The sequence below is a fragment of the Salvia hispanica genome, chromosome 2 (genome assembly GCF_029641045.1).
Source record: "Salvia hispanica isolate PSC_SH4W2 chromosome 2, Shi_PSC_v1, whole genome shotgun sequence".
Classification (NCBI taxonomy): Eukaryota; Viridiplantae; Streptophyta; class Magnoliopsida; order Lamiales; family Lamiaceae; genus Salvia; species Salvia hispanica.
The window spans coordinates 31,106,063-31,124,298 of NC_142693.1; the positions used below are offsets into that span (position 1 = coordinate 31,106,063).

The 18,236-nt window shown below is 34.5% G+C and overlaps 1 protein-coding gene across 1 annotated transcript; it reads right to left on the minus strand.

The window, feature by feature from the left end:
• Window positions 1-14,514: 14,514 nt before the first annotated feature.
• Window positions 14,515-17,254, minus strand: LOC125192459 (BTB/POZ domain-containing protein At3g56230-like). The gene is made up of 4 exons (XM_048090040.1): window positions 17,249-17,254; window positions 16,501-16,584; window positions 15,974-16,162; window positions 14,515-14,973 (listed from the first exon to the last, which is right to left on the minus strand). Exons 1-4 carry the CDS (start codon window positions 17,252-17,254, stop codon window positions 14,515-14,517), a joined length of 738 nt encoding a protein of 245 aa, XP_047945997.1.
• Window positions 17,255-18,236: the final 982 nt, after the last annotated feature.

Consider the following 18,236-nt stretch of genomic DNA (forward strand, 5'->3'; position numbering starts at 1 on the left):
ATCGAAATTCATTTCCCCCAACTACTGGCGAAGGGCCCCAAACATCAGAGTGTATTAAGGAAAAAGCAGAATCAACTCTAGTATTGCTAGATTTAAAAGATTGTCTGTGGCTTTTTGCCAAAATGCATGTCTGACATTCAAAAGCAAAGTTTTTAGGAGAATTCGGAAATAAAATATTTAAATAACTCAAGGAAGGATGTCCTAACCGCCTATGCCATAACCACATTTCTCGTTCCGTAGGTCTGTGAGCCAACATCCCTCTGCCAGTTTGAGCTACCTCGTCCACATAATATAACCCATGGTATTCAGTGCCACGCCCAATCGTCATCCCTGTCCGAATATCCTGTAGAAAACAACAATCCGGTTGCATTAGGAGTCTGCAGTTGAGTTCCCTTGTTACATGGGAGACAGACATCAATTTTTGTGATAATGTGGGAACATAAAGGCAATTAGCAATTTTCAATGATGGAGATATTTGAATAGTCCCTGCCCCTTCAACTGGAACAAGGTCCCCTCCCGCTGTCTCAATATAAATTCGTTTTGACTTTGTTAATTCCCCAAAATCAGCCCTATCGTATGACATAGTATTCGTTGCACCACAATCAAATATCCATCCCCTTTCATCCCTAACTTCTGATTTTCTTACTTTACAAGCCACAGAAATATCGAAATCATTATTTAGGACTGAAAAACGATTCATACATTCAATATAGGGTGTTTTTGGAAGACAAGCATGACTCAAGGGCCTGTTTTGCAATTTTTTGGTGACCTGGGGTTCTTTTTCTAATAAATCATTTTTCTTGGGGGGCAAATCGAAAGACGGAGAAAATAAAAGGGTTTGGGGCAAAGCCTCAAACCCTTTACCTTCGATTGAACGTGTATACGATGCTCTAGCCGCTTCTTCCCCTTTTTCGATTCCCCCACCAGATCCCCACCAGCCGCCGGCCGCTGAGCTCCCAATTGGACGGCTGCCATCGTTCCCAGCGCCGGTGGCCACCTGGTCGCCCGATGGGAAAAAGCCCCCGTCTGCTCCTTCTCGCCCAACGGCGATTTTCCCTTTGCCGGTGTTGTTCTTGTTTGATTTGTGACCATCTTCCCACCATTCCGGGGAGCCGACGAGTTTTGATTTGTCAACTCCCTTTCGATCGTTGGAGTTCCCTCGCGGTGGTATCGCCGATGAGCTTTGGTGAAGCGGCTGGATTCCTCGGAACTGGAGTTGTGGTGGTGGTTGTCTCGCGCCGAGCACGCTGCCTATTCCCGAATCTAGGGTTTGGGCGGTTGGTTTCCAAATCCCCTCCCTAGATTCTTCTTGCTTGCTTTACTCTTCCGAATGCATTGCGCATCAACTTCGAACCGATTGGGAAGTTTGTCCCATCTACTTTGATTCCAATTGATACTGTTTCAATTGTTTTGCTGGCCATTGAGGATGGGGTACTCACTTGATCTTAGTGTTTTTGATTTTGTAACAAGGGGCTGCGTATGGTTTTTCTGAGATTGGATAGGGATGGTTTGTTGCCGGATCTTGGCTGATTGGTTTGGGAAGGGTATGGAACAGTGATGAGGAAAATTCTGAGTTCCAAAGAACTAATTTAGGATCGATTTTTTTCTGCTCTGATACCATATTGGATTGAATAACTGAATTCATTGGATTGATTTGTTTGATACATTGTACATGAGTATATATAGGACTCTAGACATAAATGTTTCCAGGAACTATACTACACAATAAATGTTATTTTATTTTCCAACACTTCTAGGAACTCATGTATCCTCTTTCCAATGCTCTTGGGACTCATGTTCTCTCTTTTCAACAATTGCGCGCAGGCGGCTTATTTTTCTTTTATTTCATTAAAAGAGTGTCATAATTTAAGGATTTAATTAGGATAAAACAATTTTGAAATAGCTAATTAATTTAGAAATAAGTTTATACTATAGTATAAAATTGTAATGCCATGATATTTTCATATTTTGAATATACGTATATTTTGTTGTAGATGATGATAGATATAAATCCGTTACAATCTATTCCTATGATTATGGAACCATTCCTATAATTATGGAATCCAAACTGTTGTTAGGTTTCAAATTTAGCAACGAAATAATTCTTTAAAATTTGATTACAGATTACAACATTGTATTCGTGGATTCAGTTATAATTTGAAAATTAATTATAGAATAATTACTTGAATGACTTGATTTTTAGGTATAACTAGTATTAACCATGTGCGATTAACGAATTAATTTCTTTCTATATATGTATATTTAATATTGCTAATTAATAAAAAATTAATTAAATGAATGAGGAACAATTTAAGAATAAGATTTAAAATTATAAATATGTGTAATAACAATTCATTGTATACCTAAAGATATAAAATTAAATAAACTTAAAATGAAATTAAAACAAACTCAATTAATAGGTGTGCAATGAAGAGTGTACATCAAGTCTAGGCACTTGTGAAAAATACCTTTCACAAACCTTTGCATTTCTATACTACAAAAACACATATAATTTTTTCTAACAAATAGTTAATCCATGTCTTATAATATTCAAGATATCAAAATTATTTAAAAAAAAAAACATTTTGACACAGCTATAATTGATTAATAATAATCACAATAACTATTAACTTATTTGTTTTCAATTTAAATTAGGATCGCTTTAATGCACTCAAGTCATATAGCATTAAATAGAAAATTATTGGATTTCACTACAAAAGCTAAAATGACATCTAATGAAAATGAGATTATGGACTTCTTTAACACTTCTACCATAAAAATAAATATCACCACATATCAATTCATATTGCACTAAAATTGAACATAAAATGGTAGAAATTTATTGCATTATAATAACGTTAAACATATATAATTAGACATTATTTATGGAATGAATTAGTTATTCATGCTAATTCCAGACGATGAAAAAATGATACATATTGAAATAATGAAAAATGAATTCATGGAATCTAGAAGTTCAGCAAACATTACATGGAAACTCAAAAAACCAAATATTGTTGTACATCATAACTAACAATCATAATATAGCTCAAGAATTTACACTAATTCTAGAATTATTTGCAAACAATAAAGGGGAATCATGGGATGCCTGAGACTGAGAGTCTAGTCTTCACTCTTCTTGAATCTTCCGTTCCTTACTCTTTATCTCAACTCTTGTCAAATCTTCCATCTTTGACGCAGCTATACTCGATTGAGCACCCACTACAACACATGACATTTTAATTGGAGAAATTTGTTGGGTGAATAAGTATTTATAGAGAGATCTGTATAAATGTGCTAACATTATTACATTAATTTACCGTTCCTTTGAATGTTGGTGCATTAATCATTTTTTATTGCATTTTAAGTGTAACTTATTGGAATATGAATAGTCTAGCCTATTTTTTTATGCATGTTTATAGTTGTTCTCGATAAAGTATTTTTTTTATGACATAATTATATCCAAATATTTATTATTCCGATGTCACACTTTCATTTTTAGTTTGTCCCACAAAAGATGTCACATTTCCATTTTTGGAAAAAGTTCTCTCTCACATTAATATAAAAATTATATTTTCTCTCACCATTTAACATACAAAACAAAACCTCATAAAATCACGTACCAATCCACAAATGTGACATTTTTTTTTGGGACGGAGGGAGTAATTAAAAGGAGTATATTTTATTAAGCACGTTTAATCACCTATAAATAAGATTCTTCATTATAAAATTTGTTGTACCACCAAAATAGCTAAATCCGAAATCCTCCTTTCTACCTCAGTCAATAATTATGAAGTAACGTTAATATGATAAATAATCAATAATAATTGTACGAAGTAACGCATATATGAGAACTACTAAAGAATGAAACCATGATTGGGAATATTAATTTTTTACATCGTGGACTATTAAGAAGTAACACATATATGAGTAGTACATATGAATATGTAAATTTATATTAATTACAACAACACTCAAAATTTATAAATATTTAAAATTATGGTCAAAACTTGGCTTTTATATTAGTATAGATAGATAGATATAGATATAGATGTCATTAATATCAAAACCTACATGTATAATTTCTGATGTAACTGTGACTACTTAGTTTGTATATCTCGGTTAGAAAAGCAATATACTGTGATTATTTTATACTGAATTTTGATTGAGGTTTCAATATCCCCATTATCTTAAAATCTCTACATTGGTGTTGAAGTATTTTATACAATTATTATAAAATCCATAATGATATTTACGGACATTTAATATTGCCATTGATTGGATATGAGGAATAACGACCTTTTATTGTATGAGTATGAGGATTAACCGAAAAGTTGTAGATTAAATTATGAGATTATTGCTTCAATGGCCTTCCATTTCATTTTCCAAAATTTATTATAAATTTATTCCTTACTCATTTCATAGAGATACAATGGCGGAAATTATTGTCATTCATTTTTCAAAATTTGATAATGTTTACGTAACGCTTACGTTTTAATTTTTGAGAAATCAAAAGGTTTTAAAAATTTTAATAATAGGTGAAGAAAGTGAAAAAGTTTTGAGGAGTTATCTTCTATTTTTTGGACTATAAATATTCGACATTTGGTAATTTATCAGCTCACATATTTTTTTCGTCACGTTTTTCACCCCCTCCATATTTTCCAATGCTCTTCATATTGTTTAACATGAAGTTATGATATTCTTTTTATTTTATTTTTTTCTATTGTTAAAGTTTGTTTTAAAGTGATCAATAAAGTAAAACTGAACTGGGACGGAGGGAGAATTATATTGATATTTGACTCATTTGTTGGTCATGATGAGTATATTTTAATGGTAAGAGTTTATTATTTAGGTTTCAAGGTTTGGATTTTTCAGTGCACAGGGTCATATTTTGTAATGAAATAGAGCTCGACTAGGATACAATATATAACTAATTATTTAAATGGATACAGAGTACAAAAAATATTACACACAATTTTGTGACAACATTATTCTGCGTCGGCGCGCTTATAATTCAAAATACAATTGTAAAACCGTTTTGAGGTTTGAAATGCCATCGTCTAATTTTAAAACTTGCAATACTACCCGAATCAAAACTTTATCTTGTGCATTAAAACCTAAGATTATTTCAAATACATTATTTAAATAATGAAGTTACAATTTTGTATTCGTGAAGAAAACAAAATTACTTGATTCTTTTAGTATAATATCATTGATAAAAGCTATAGTATTTTAAATGGGTACATAAGTACAACTCCAAAATAAAATAAATAAACTCAATATATACATGTAAAATAATCATGCATCAAATAATTAATTAATTGAAATGTACATTTTAAAATAAATCTTACCAAATTAGTACTGTAGTTATTCAACATAAATTAGTGGATTAATATAATTAAAAATGTTGATAATTGAATAAGAACATGATATCATCTCTATATTTTGAATTGTTTCATAATAAAACAAACACGGAATTAGTTAGAACTAATATATTTAAATTTTAAATTGTATAAAATCAAAATGTTTTTTATAATGTAGTACTATAAGTTGATTTAACTATATAACAATTTATTTGTTTTTTTTATCTTTAAACCAAAAATATAACTAAATGATAAAAAGAACTACACACAATATTAGGATTTTAGATTTTTTTTAATGTTAATAATTAGTTTTATTTCAAAAATAAGAAAAAGAGGAAGGAAAGGGGAAGAGAAAGAAATCCATGAAAAAGAACGATTGACGCAACAACGCATAAATTTAAAGTTAAACAATTAATACTTTGTTTATTTTATAAAATTGGATCGAGTGGGCTTTGAACGGATCATCTATTCGAATAATTTAGCTTAAATGCGTTTAAATGAATCGATTCTAATTCATAATGACTTATAATTAGTGGATACATTAGATTTAATTTAGCTTAAATGCGTTTAAATGAATCGATTCTAATTCATAATGACTTATAATTAGTGGATACATTAGATTTATTTATCATATACTTTTTAGCAAAATCATTTTTTTAATAAGTACGAAGAAAATGAAATGGACAGTGCATAGCACGGATGTGATACTAGTTCAATCGTAATATTAACGATTCAAAATAACACATAAACTTAACTCCATCGGAATAACATTACTAGTCACTAATTCAATAAAAAATCTAATGAACAGAATTCTAATGTCGGCGGCACGAATCGCAAATCGCAGCCATTTGTGAGAATGGGAATTAGTTGAAAGAATTTGGGCTTCTTATAAACCCAAAAATATATAATGGACATGGGCTCAATTAATTGAAATAGCCCAACAACAAAACATTTATTGGCCCAAAACGTATAACATGCAAAAAATAAACCCTCGTAATATTCCCTAGTAAGATACGGTTTTCACTAGTTAACAATAGTATATTTAAAACAATTAACATAATTCTCCCTAGTAAGATATGGTTTCACTAGTTAACAAAAGTATATTTAAAACAATTAACATAATTCTTTGCTTCAGTAATAAAATCGTGAAAGAATAATTGCTAATTATCCTAATAACTCCAAGAAAGTGGGAATTTCCAAGCATCTTTTATGTGCATAGTTGTGGTACTAGAGATGCCCAAGGTTTTCGGTTCCGGCGATTAACCGTGGAACCGTAACCGTGACTTTTTTCTTGAACCGGAACCACCATATTTTGAACCGTGGGCCGGTTCCGGTTTCAAATTTTACGAACCGAGACCGTGCCGGAACCGTCGGTTCCGGACGGTTCCAAACCGGAACCGTGAAAAACCATCGGAAAACCGTGAAACCGAGCCGGAACTATGAAAAACCGCCGGAAACCGGCGGTTCCAAACCGAAACCGGAACCGTGAAATAGCCTCACGGTTAGGTTCCGGTTCCATATTTCCCGAAACCGGAACCGGCGGTTCCGAACCGGAACCGCCGGTTTACGAACCGTGGGCATGTCTATGTGGTACTATAACTTCAACAAGAAGGTACGGTTATCCAACTTTTGTCTATTTAAATTGAGAGGAATAATATAGAATTTAATTATATGCATTCGTGTTTTGTTCGATAAGGATAATGAAGGCCAACTCGACATTTATTTTTGCTAGTATCACATCTGTGCTATGCACAGGTTAATATATTTTTAACATATTAATTTTTAATTTTAAATTAATTAAATAAAATTAGAATCAATAATAACAATGAACAATATGAGTAACAATTTTAGTTATATGAAAATAAAAAAATCTATACAAATCAACATTGAAGCATGATAAATTTGAAACAAATCACATAATATAATGTTTAAACATTAAATGATCGATGGAGTAGGAAGATAAAAATCTATCATAATAAAAAATTAAACACTTGGTCGATAATTGCAGCCAATACATAAAAGATCTATGGATAAAAAAATAAAGTGAAAATGATATCACTCGTCCAGCTACTTCAAAATAAGTCAGTCAACCTGCATTTATGATTCATCTATTTAACAATAGATCAAGAGAAACGAAGGTGCATAAACCAACCTTGTCAAACAAATATCTAAACTTCCGCTCATACAAATCGAGAAAGAGTAAATTGTTAGTTAATAAAAAAAGAATCGAAGAAAATGAGGTAGACCTTGGATGGATCGACTTTGAGGAAGGTCTTGACGACGTCAAGAACTTGGTCGATAACTGCCTGCTTGTCGAGGTGATCATTCAACAAAACTCCTAAGTAAAATAACTCGTTTGTCATCTTTAAAGTCGTCTGCTTCACCTAAAACTACAATAAAATAAGGAACAAAATCAATTTGCAATGCACAAAATCAATAATCTATCTGTATTAAAACAATCATATGTAGGGCAAAGCATGAGATGTGATACACTAAATGAACATTTAACCACCATTGAAGCCAAGAGTCGCCGAAATGTGCTTTTCAGATAACCAAGGCAACTTCATCTTATCCACTCCAGCAAAGCCATGAAGCACAGTAGCACAAATTGAAACTTGCATTAATAAACCGGGCAACACAAGAAACTTGACAAAGCCCCAATACATCTTTATTTCTTCCTTACCTTATAGTGGCAACTGTTATAAATAAAGGGATAAAATTCTCAAGCCGTTACAGGCGGAACTCTAACTATTACAATCGAAGGAAGATAATAACAATAAATGGAATGAAAATTACAACGGAAATAATAAAACAAACCGAACTATAAGTCGAGTTGAGGGAAGCCCTCTTTCCGCAAGATAAATTACGCCCCGGCTAGTGCTCACGGAATGATGTATTATCCCCAAAGATAAAACGACTTCCTCCTAGCGTGTAGAAGCACCTCAAACCCGCTGGGCACAGGCGAACTTGATGGAGTTCCGAGAATCGAGCTATGCAATGTTACTATGATGTAGAGAACTAGAGAGAAGAGAAAATATTTTTTGTTGTTGTGTTTCTCATCTCTCAAACCCACCTATTTATAGGATAGGAGAGAACATATGAGAGGTCTTGCCATGAAGGCACCTCATAAACATTTGGAGGTTACAAGAAGTGAAAGGTCCAAGACCTTTCTCTTTTCCCTCATATTTCACACGTTTTCAACAATCCCCCACATTGGTTAGAGCACTGACAGCTCAAACCAACACAAGACGTGTTTGCATGCATGCAGACTCTTCGCTCAATCCTCGAGAAACAATATTGCATTTGAAATAGTAGCTTGGGGCTTTGAACTTTCCATAGTCAACACTATCGGGCATACCGGCGGCCTGGTGGACATGATGCCTTGAACCATTCCTCCTTGGTGTATACCGAGACAATAATATTGACACAATACTATTTACAAACTCATCAGTTCTCATGTTTGTGTCCTTTACTGGCCATGGAACACCACTTTGGATTCATAAGTGATTCACATGTTGAAGCGGCCCACACTTCTTCACTTACATAGGTGATTCTTTTCCAGGTATCCTGCAATACCCACCTACTCGAGTCTTCTAAGAATCATTAAAAGTCAAAACTTAGCCTCTTACCACATGCAGGTTACAACACTCAATGCTTTCAAAAGAATGGGCGAAGATAAAATATCTTCCGAGTGTTACAACTAGAGTCATATAGCTTTGTTTTCCCATTGAACCAAGCCCATGGGATCTCCAATCGTATGGTTGGGTTACCACTATAATCATCTTTTAAAATGTGGTTTTCATTCTCATTCCTTTTAGCAATTTATGCATTTGATCACGGTTTAAACTTTTCGTTAACGGACCCGCTAAGTTATCCACTGACCTTACATAGTCAACTGCGATAACGCCACTTGTGATCAACTGCCTCACGGTATTATGTCGCCGATGAATGTGTCGAGACTTACCATTGTATAAGCCACTATGTGCTCTCCCTATAGCCGCTTGGCTATCACAGTGTATCACTACTGTCGGCACTGACTTCTTCCAACATGGAATATCTTCTAGGAAGTTTCTAAGCCACTCGGCTTCTTCCCCTGCTTTGTCTAAGGCGATAAACTCAGATTCCCGGGTGGATCGAGCTATACACGTCTGTTTCGTTGACTTCCACGAAACAGCTCCACCCCCCACGGTGAACACATACCCACTCGTCGAGAACGAGTCTTTTGAATCAGAGATCCAATTTGCATCACAGTACCCTTCAGGTACTTGGGGATATGTTGTATATTGCAGCTCAAAGTTAAGAGTATACTTCATGTATCTCAAAACCCTACGCAGAGCTTTCCAATGTTCATTACTTGGGTTGCTCGCATATCGGCTCAGCTTATTCACCGTACACGCAAGATCTGGTCGGGTGCAGTTTGTGATAAACATCAAACTCCCTATGATCCTTGCGTATTCTTCTTGAGCTACAGGCTCTCCCGTGTGCTTACTCAAATGCACATTGGGTTCCAATGGAGTCTTAGCTGGCTCACAATTAAAGGAGTGAAACTTCTTAAGCACTTTCTCAATGTAATGAGATTGTGTCAAAGCTATTCCCTCAGGATTCCTTTTAATCTTGATTCCGAGAATCACATAAGCTAGACCTATATCTTTCATGTCGAAATTTCTCTTCAACATATTTTTGGTCTCGTTGATAATGACACTATTGCTGCCCATAATCAACATATCATCCACATAAAGACACACAATAACGAACCCATTATTTGTGTTCTTAATGTAAACACACTTATCACACTCGTTGATAGTGAACCCATTTGACAACATCACATTGTCAAACTTCAAGTGTCATTGCAAAGGCGCTTGTTTTAATCCATATAGAGACCTCACTAGTTTGCATACCTTCCTTTCTTGGCCAGGTACTACAAACCCTTCAGGTTGCTCCATATAAATTTCTTCCTCCAATTCACTATTCAGAAATGCAGTTTTCACATCCATTTGGTGAATTTCAAGATTGTGCAAAGCAGCAATCGCAAGAAGCACCCGAATGGAAGTGATTCTCGTAACGAGTGAATACGTGTCGAAGAAGCCATATCATTCTTGCTGCTTAAATCCTTTTACAACTAGGCGAGCTTTGTACTTTTCAATAGTACCATCAGTTTTATATTTCCTTCTCATGATCCACTTGCACCCTAAGGTCTTACAACCTTCTGACAACTCTACTAACACCCATGTGTTATTTCTCATAATTGATCCAATTTCACTATTGATCGCTTCTTGCCAGAATGGTGCATCTGCGCCAGACAACGCTTCTGCCAACGACTTTGGTTCATCATCCAACATAAAGGTTATGAAGTCGGGACCAAAAGTCTTAGCAATTTTAACTCTTTCACCACGTCTTGGTTCTACATCCTCAGGACTTAACCTTATCCTTTTTGGAGGATTAGAACTAGTGGATTCATCCATCATTCTTTCACTAGAACGATCCTCCTGCCTCTTGCAAGGGTAAACATTCTCAAAGAATATAGCATTCATTGACTCAATCGTTGTTCCTTCAGCCATGCCAGGCACAACTGACTTATGGACTAGGAAACGATAGGCACTACTATTAAGTGCATAGCCAATAAAGATGCAACCAACTGTTTTAGGGCCTATTGCAACTTGCTTCGGAGGTGCCACTTCTACCTTCGCTAAGCACCCCCACACTTTGAGGTATGAGTACAAAGGTTTCTTGCCTTTCCACAACTCATAGGGAGTCACATCCCTACTTTTTAGTGGAATCTTATTCAGGATATAATTTGTCGTTAACACAGCCTCCCCCCACATGTTCTGGGTTAAACTTGAACTAATCAACAGAGCATTCATCATCTCTTTAAGTGTTCGATTTTTGCGTTCAGCAAAACCATTCAACTGAGGAGAATATGGAGCCGTGGTTTGGTGAATTATACCACTTGCATGACATAATTCTGCAAACGGCGCTACATATTCTCCACCTCTATCACTTCGAACACACTTAATTCGACAATTCAATTGATTTTCGGCTTCATTTTTGAAGTCTTTAAACGCTTCAATTGCCTCATCTTTACTTCTTAATAAGTAAAGGTAACAATACCTTGTGCAATCATCTATAAATGTGATGAAATAATTTTTACCACCTCTTGTTTGCACAAATTTCAAATCACATACGTCTGTATGGATCAACTCAAGAGGTTTTGTGCTCCGCTCTACCAAATGGAATGGCAGCTTAGCCATTTTGGCTTCAACACATACTTCACATCTTTCTTGTGAGTTAAACGTATCAAGTTTTAGTAAATTAAGATTTACTAATCTTTTTATAGTATTTAGATTTACATGTCTCAATCTATTATGCCATAAATCAGAGCTTTCAAGCAAATAAGAGGATGTGTCATCCTCTTTATTGCATATTCCTTTTCCACGGTGAATGACCGTAACATTCAGCTCAAAAAGCCCATTCACTAGGTGACCTTCACCTATGAATTTTCCATTCTTGGTCAATATAACATTTTCACACTCAAATTCTAGTGAAAATCCATGATTTACTAGAAGTGAGCCTGACACCAAATTATTTCAGATGTCTGGGACATGCAGCACATCCTTAAGGGTAAGAACCTTTCCAGATCCTAGTTTTAGGAACACATTACCCACACCAACTACCTCGGAAGAGGTTTGGTTTCTCATGCGTACTTTTCTACCTCCAACAGATTTGTAAGTAGAAAAAACGCTTCTCTCGGAGCACACATGACATGTGGCACCCGTATCAACAAACCATTCATTTGGATTATTACCACGGTCCACGCCGGAGACCATTGCGACCACCTCATGATCTTTGTTGTTTATAACAACACGTTCAAATAATTTGCACAATATAGTCTCCAACAATAAGTACACAATTATATTGAACCATATGTGCATTGGTATAATCAACACCATATGCATCCCAATTATTACTACCAAGTCTAAATTGGTCTTGCCTTTCAAATGACAACCGATAAACACAATTCTCAAGAAAAAAGATCTCAAGGAATTAACCACTCCATTGCGCATCGACATAGCGACTGTTCGTTTCTTCATTCCAGCTTTGGAGCTCATATTTTCTCCAACTTCGATTGGTATAACCCTGTCTTAGAAGAGTACACTAATTTGTCTTGGCCTTTCTCTTTTTGTGCGATTGTTATAAACAAAGGGATAAAATTCCCAAGCCGTTACAGGCGGAACTCTAACTATTACAATCGAAGGAAGATAATAACAATAAATGGAATGAAAATTACAACGGAAATAATAAAACAAACCGAACTATAAGTCGAGTTGAGGGAAGCCCTCTTTCCGCAAGACAAATTACGCCCGGGCTAGTGCTCACGGAATGGCGTATTGTCCCCAAAGATAAAACGACTTCCTCCTAGCGTGTAGAAGCACCTCAAACCCGTTGGGCACCGGCGAACTTGATGGAGTTCCGAGAATCGAGCTATGCAATGTTACTATGATGTAGAGAACTAGAGAGAAGAGAGAATGCTTTTTGTTGTTGTGTTTCTCATCTCTCAAACCCACCTATTTATACGATAGGAGAGAACATATGAGAGGTCTTGCCATGAAGGCACCTCATAAACATTTGGAGGTTACAAGAAGTGAAAGGACAAAGGCCTTTCTCTTTTCCCCCATATTCACACGTTTTCAACAGCAACTATACATTTCATGAACAATTAGCCATCAGTAAGCCCCTGACCCAAAAGTGCTTATTTAGATAACAAAAGCCAACTTCACCATCAACTGCAGCAAAGCCATGTTCTGAAATAGCACACATTGAAATATCCATCAATTACATTTTTTCCACTACGCGCCTCTAGAGTCAGTCAAAACTGTACCACTGTATAAATTCTCTACAAACTTGCAGTAATTTCTCTTTATTAAATCAACTACCAGTTATAAAACATCAATTATTGGTAAAAAAAATAAATAAAAATAAAGTGCAAACCGAAATTGGAATGGAAACAGTAAGTAAAAGCCATAAACGGGAGAAATAGGGGCGAATTGAGGCGTACGTACTTATAGAGGCGTGGCAGCTCCAGAAACGAAAGGAAGCGGAAAATAACTACCGGATAAAATCGAGAAGGAAAAGAGCGGCGAAGTTGAGAAAAAAGCGTATGTAAAATCGCCTCAATTTCCAAATCATAGTTCACTACGGAATGGACGTACGCGGTGGCGGTTGCGGCGCCTCGGTGTGGTGGCAGATAAGGAGAATATTGGTGCAGAAACTGAAAATTCTGGATAAATTTGTAATTTAAATTTATCACTCATGTATATAGTATGAAACATGATGGGAAACTAATCTCAAACGTGGGAAACCAACATTGCTAAAATAACGAATTATATATGCATATTAGGATTATATATTTATTAAAATTAATTTCTGAATTTTATATTAATTGCATTTACATCCCTCAGCATAAAATGATTATTCAAAACTTCCCAAAACTCCCCTTTTATATATTGTATAGATTCGAAAAACAGAATATGTTGAGGGAAAAAGAAAAGAATACATTTACGGGCCCAACTTTGCCCTTAACCCCGTTAACCAATCAGGCTGGGCTTAATTTGCCACTCTCACTACAAAAAAATGTCAGTTTATCGACGGAATTACCGACGGAGAACTCGTCGATAATTTTTTTTTTTACCGACGAAAAATACATTAATTAAAAAAGGAAAAAAATTAGCGACGGAATATTCCGTCGGTTATTCAGTCGGTAAACTGACATTTCTTTTGTAGTGTCTAATCTCACAATTATTACAAGGGTGCATGGTGAACAAGTTCTGATATAAGTCAATCCCTTATACTCTCATTTTAACTCCGTCGTATGTTTTGCGAAATGTAAATGAAAGTAAATTAAAAGAACAATATTGAAATGCGGTATATATCTATTTATTACATTATAAGTGAGATATTTAACATCAGAGAAAGGAATACTATGAATGTAAGTATATATATCTCGAAGCTAAATCATCAAATGAGACATCTAGACGAAGGAATAATATGAAAGCTATCTAAGTGTATATGCAAAAGATAAGGAAGGAAAATCCATGGACTGGGTGCATCATCTCCACCCAGTTCGAACTGCGAGATCACACCAATGTGGAACAAACTAAACACCAGTTATTCTCTTTTTAATATCCGTGAGGGATGCCCTTGTGATCTGTGTAGTTAGATGAGGATTCTTGATCGCGAAGGCATCGTGGGAGGAAGAGAAAACTATTTCATCCATGTTTCTTACAATGAAGCTCAGGGTTGTTTCTTTAAGGTTTTGGTTGGAGCTAGTGTCGGATATTTCCAAGATATCAAGAGCGTTGGATGCATTCAGTGATCCAAGCATCTCATTTGCACAAAACTTCTGCAAGAAAGGGATCTCGTATTTTTCTGCAGCGACCGCCAACGAGAAAACGTGTTTCTCCATCTTCTCTTTTGGAAGACTTCCACTGTACAAGAACTCGAGTAGTGCATCTAGTTCCTCACGAGACAGCTCCGGTAGCGTTATCGTTTTATTCACCGGAGCTTTGCATTGGTCCGAATCCAGCATGTTTCGAAATATTGTCGATAGTGTTGCCTGTGGAGTATAGGGGCAGTTTGGTAGGAAGATAAATAAACAAAATATAATTAGATCATAAGTATTCTATCCGTCCCATAAAATGGAACTTTGGGGACGACACGAGATTTAACGCAAATTGGTCAAATAGAAGAGCCATAGAAATAAAAAGTGATGTGATTGGAGTATTAATAGTGGAGAATGAGGCCTACCAGTTAGAGAAAAAAAACATGTCAAAAGTATAAGTGGATTAATTTTGTAGGACACCTCAGAATGAAAAAAGAAGCTATTGTTATGGGACGAAGGAAGGATATTTTAGGTTAATTATGTTCATATAAATTCATGATAGATGAGTCATCTAATCTACTAAATTGTCCCCATGTAATATAGCATATACTCAAATGTAATGCACTAGTAATGCATTGTATAATCGAAATTTCCGATCCGGTCCGAAGTACGTTGGATTTGTTACACCATACCAACATTCTGAATCGAAACTAGCATACCAATATTTAGGAAAATTTGGACAAAACTAGAAAACCAACAAATTCGTTGAGAACAAAGTAAAAATAAGCCAAATCCGCAAAAGAAAAACCAACAAGTAGTTTAATAAAGAACTATCTTAAAATGAAAACTGAGAACTTATCAGTTGACAACTTGTGTTGCCAACTTATATGGTACTCCCTCCGTTTCGCCATAGCTGAGGCGAAACTTTTCGGCACGGAGTTTTAGAAATGAATATTGGTTGTGTTAAATAAATATATAAAAAAGTAAGAGAGAGGAAAATGTAGAGAGAATAAAGTAAAAAGTGAATATAGTAGAGAGAATAAAGTAAGAGAGAGAAAAAAGTTACCATATAAGGAAATGACTCAACTATGAAGAAACTTCCCGAAATGGTAAAATAACTCAACTATAGTGAAACGGATGGAGTATTAAGATAGTTTTTAATTGAACCACTCCCCGAGTTAGAGCTGAAACAGAAATAGTCGTTCAAAATCGAAACCGGGGATTAGTTACATACCAATAACGCTCTATGAGAGGGTATCGAGGGCTCGTTGTCACCACCGGGCACGATTTGAATATCGGTATGGATTTGATCCCTCAAAGCGTTAGCAAAGCCACTTAAATAAGTTATCTTCTCACTTAGCAACTTCTGCTGATTCATGTCCCGATTCATCTCATCCATCAATTTCAAGGCGTTTACAAATCCCTATTACTCCCTCCGTCCCAGATAATTCGTCCCAGTTCATTTTTCACACTCGTTTTGCAAAAATAATAATAAATAGGTAAAGTAGAGAGAAAGTAAAATAAGAGAAACAATAATGTAGATAAGACTATTCTCTACATTATTCTCTCTTTTACTTTACTTTTTCTCCACTTTAACTATTTATTATTATTTTTGCAAAATGAGTGTAAAAAAGGAACTGGGATGAATTATCTAGGACGGAGGGAGTACAATTTAGTGATTTAAACACATCAATTATATACGTATGCAAATTTTCAAATCACTACTATAAATTACTATTACTTTCAAAATCAAAATGGCACCTTACAGGAATTTGATGAAGAAGGTAGATTATTGTTGGTGGATTTATCATTTTCAATTTTTTTGGTCAACAAGAGTATGCCTCTCTGCGCTTCGCAGCAGGCTAGTCAGATTAAATTTGAAGGAGGCCACGAAGATTGAGGAAGCTCTTTGCAATAGGTGCACCGCATTTTCTCTCTCTAGAATATCAGAAACACTTTACAACGACGATGAAGATTGAGGAAGACTAATCAGAAGAATATAAAGAAGAATTTAAATGGATTTCTTATTATAAGTAGTATTATGCGTTAGAATGGGAAAACAAATTGACATATATTAGGGAATCCAAATCTAATATCATATATCCTATAAAAGATTTGATTTCATCCTATAATAGATTTAATTCTTTTTAAAAAAAATGATCATGAGCTAAATTAGATTAATATGAATTAATTAATCGTAACTGGGTTATGAGATATTTAACAATATAATAATAACATTATAAATATTTTATTTAATATGTAACGCTTTAAGAATTTTCACATGATAATTATTGTCGACGAGTCACAATGTTTTAAATGAGTTTTATGCATTATCTTCGAATGCAATCCCTGATCTAGACATCATAATTTGTGGGCCTCAAATTTTTGGGCCCAACTAGCCCTTTACCCTGCTAGCTAGCTGGGCCGGGCTAATTTTGCCTACTATAATCTCACAATTATTACGAGTGTGCATGGTGAACAAGTTATGATAAAAGTCAATCCTTTATACGTCCATAAATAATGTTCTTTTTAATTCCGTGCTTGTTTGAAAATTGGTGCAAAAATAATGAAATGAGATAATAAAATGTGAAATCCATTTGTTTAAAATAGTAACGGTAAACTGAGACATATAAAGATGGACATTCTAAATGACAATATGAGTTACTACCTCCGTCCTCCAAAATTTGCTACATTTTGATCCGACACGAGTTTTAAGAAATGTAAAGGAAAGTAAGTTGAAAAAGTTGGTGGGATATGGGTCCTACTTTTAAAGTATTAGTTTTATAATAAAATGTGAGTATGAATGAGTTAGTGGAATATGGGGTCCACTACCAAAAATGGTAAAAGTGAAGTGTATCAAATTTTCAGGGACAGAGATAGTACTTAATATCATAAGAAGTAATATATGAAAGCTCTATAAATGAATATTTGTTGGTTCACAAAAGGTGTAATAATACTATTGATTTACTAAGTACTTTAAGTTGACAATTCCACGTCATTCCACTATAAAAATTTGTTTTTTAGGGACATAAAAATTGAGTCCCAATTACTTGCGTTGGAAAATTTTAAAAAAATAACAACAATTACCTAAACGAAGGATAAATTAATTTTTAATTTAATCTTTTGCTTATATATGACGCTTCCATGTGCGTCCTCTAATTTTAGTTGGGACACTAACAATAATGACACATTTTGAAGTGTTTATGGTATATTTCGAAGCACCAATTAACATCCTTAATTGCATTAAAAATGCCCTTCACAGTTTTTTTCTTAGTCTTTAGTCTTCCTTGATTTTAATAAAAATATTGATGGACACCTATAATCAAGAATAATAAGATTTCTCAAATATCCTTTCCTATATTAATAAGTTTTTTAACTAAATAAGAAACTTATATGTAATTTTAATTCAAGCAACGATTCAAAGAATATATACAATCAAAGAATACATATCCTGAATTTATATATTATTATTTAAAATAAAATTCAAGTAACATGAA

Excerpts from the sequence above, each read along its gene's own strand:
- LOC125192459 (XM_048090040.1), bottom strand. Across the intron at positions 16,163-16,500 it reads CTTCATCAAATTCCTGTAAG|GGATTTGTAAACGCCTTGAA; the intron begins GTGCCATTTTGA and ends AGGGAGTAATAG. Across the intron at positions 14,974-15,973 it reads CCTCTCATAGAGCGTTATTG|GCAACACTATCGACAATATT; the intron begins GTATGTAACTAA and ends TATACTCCACAG.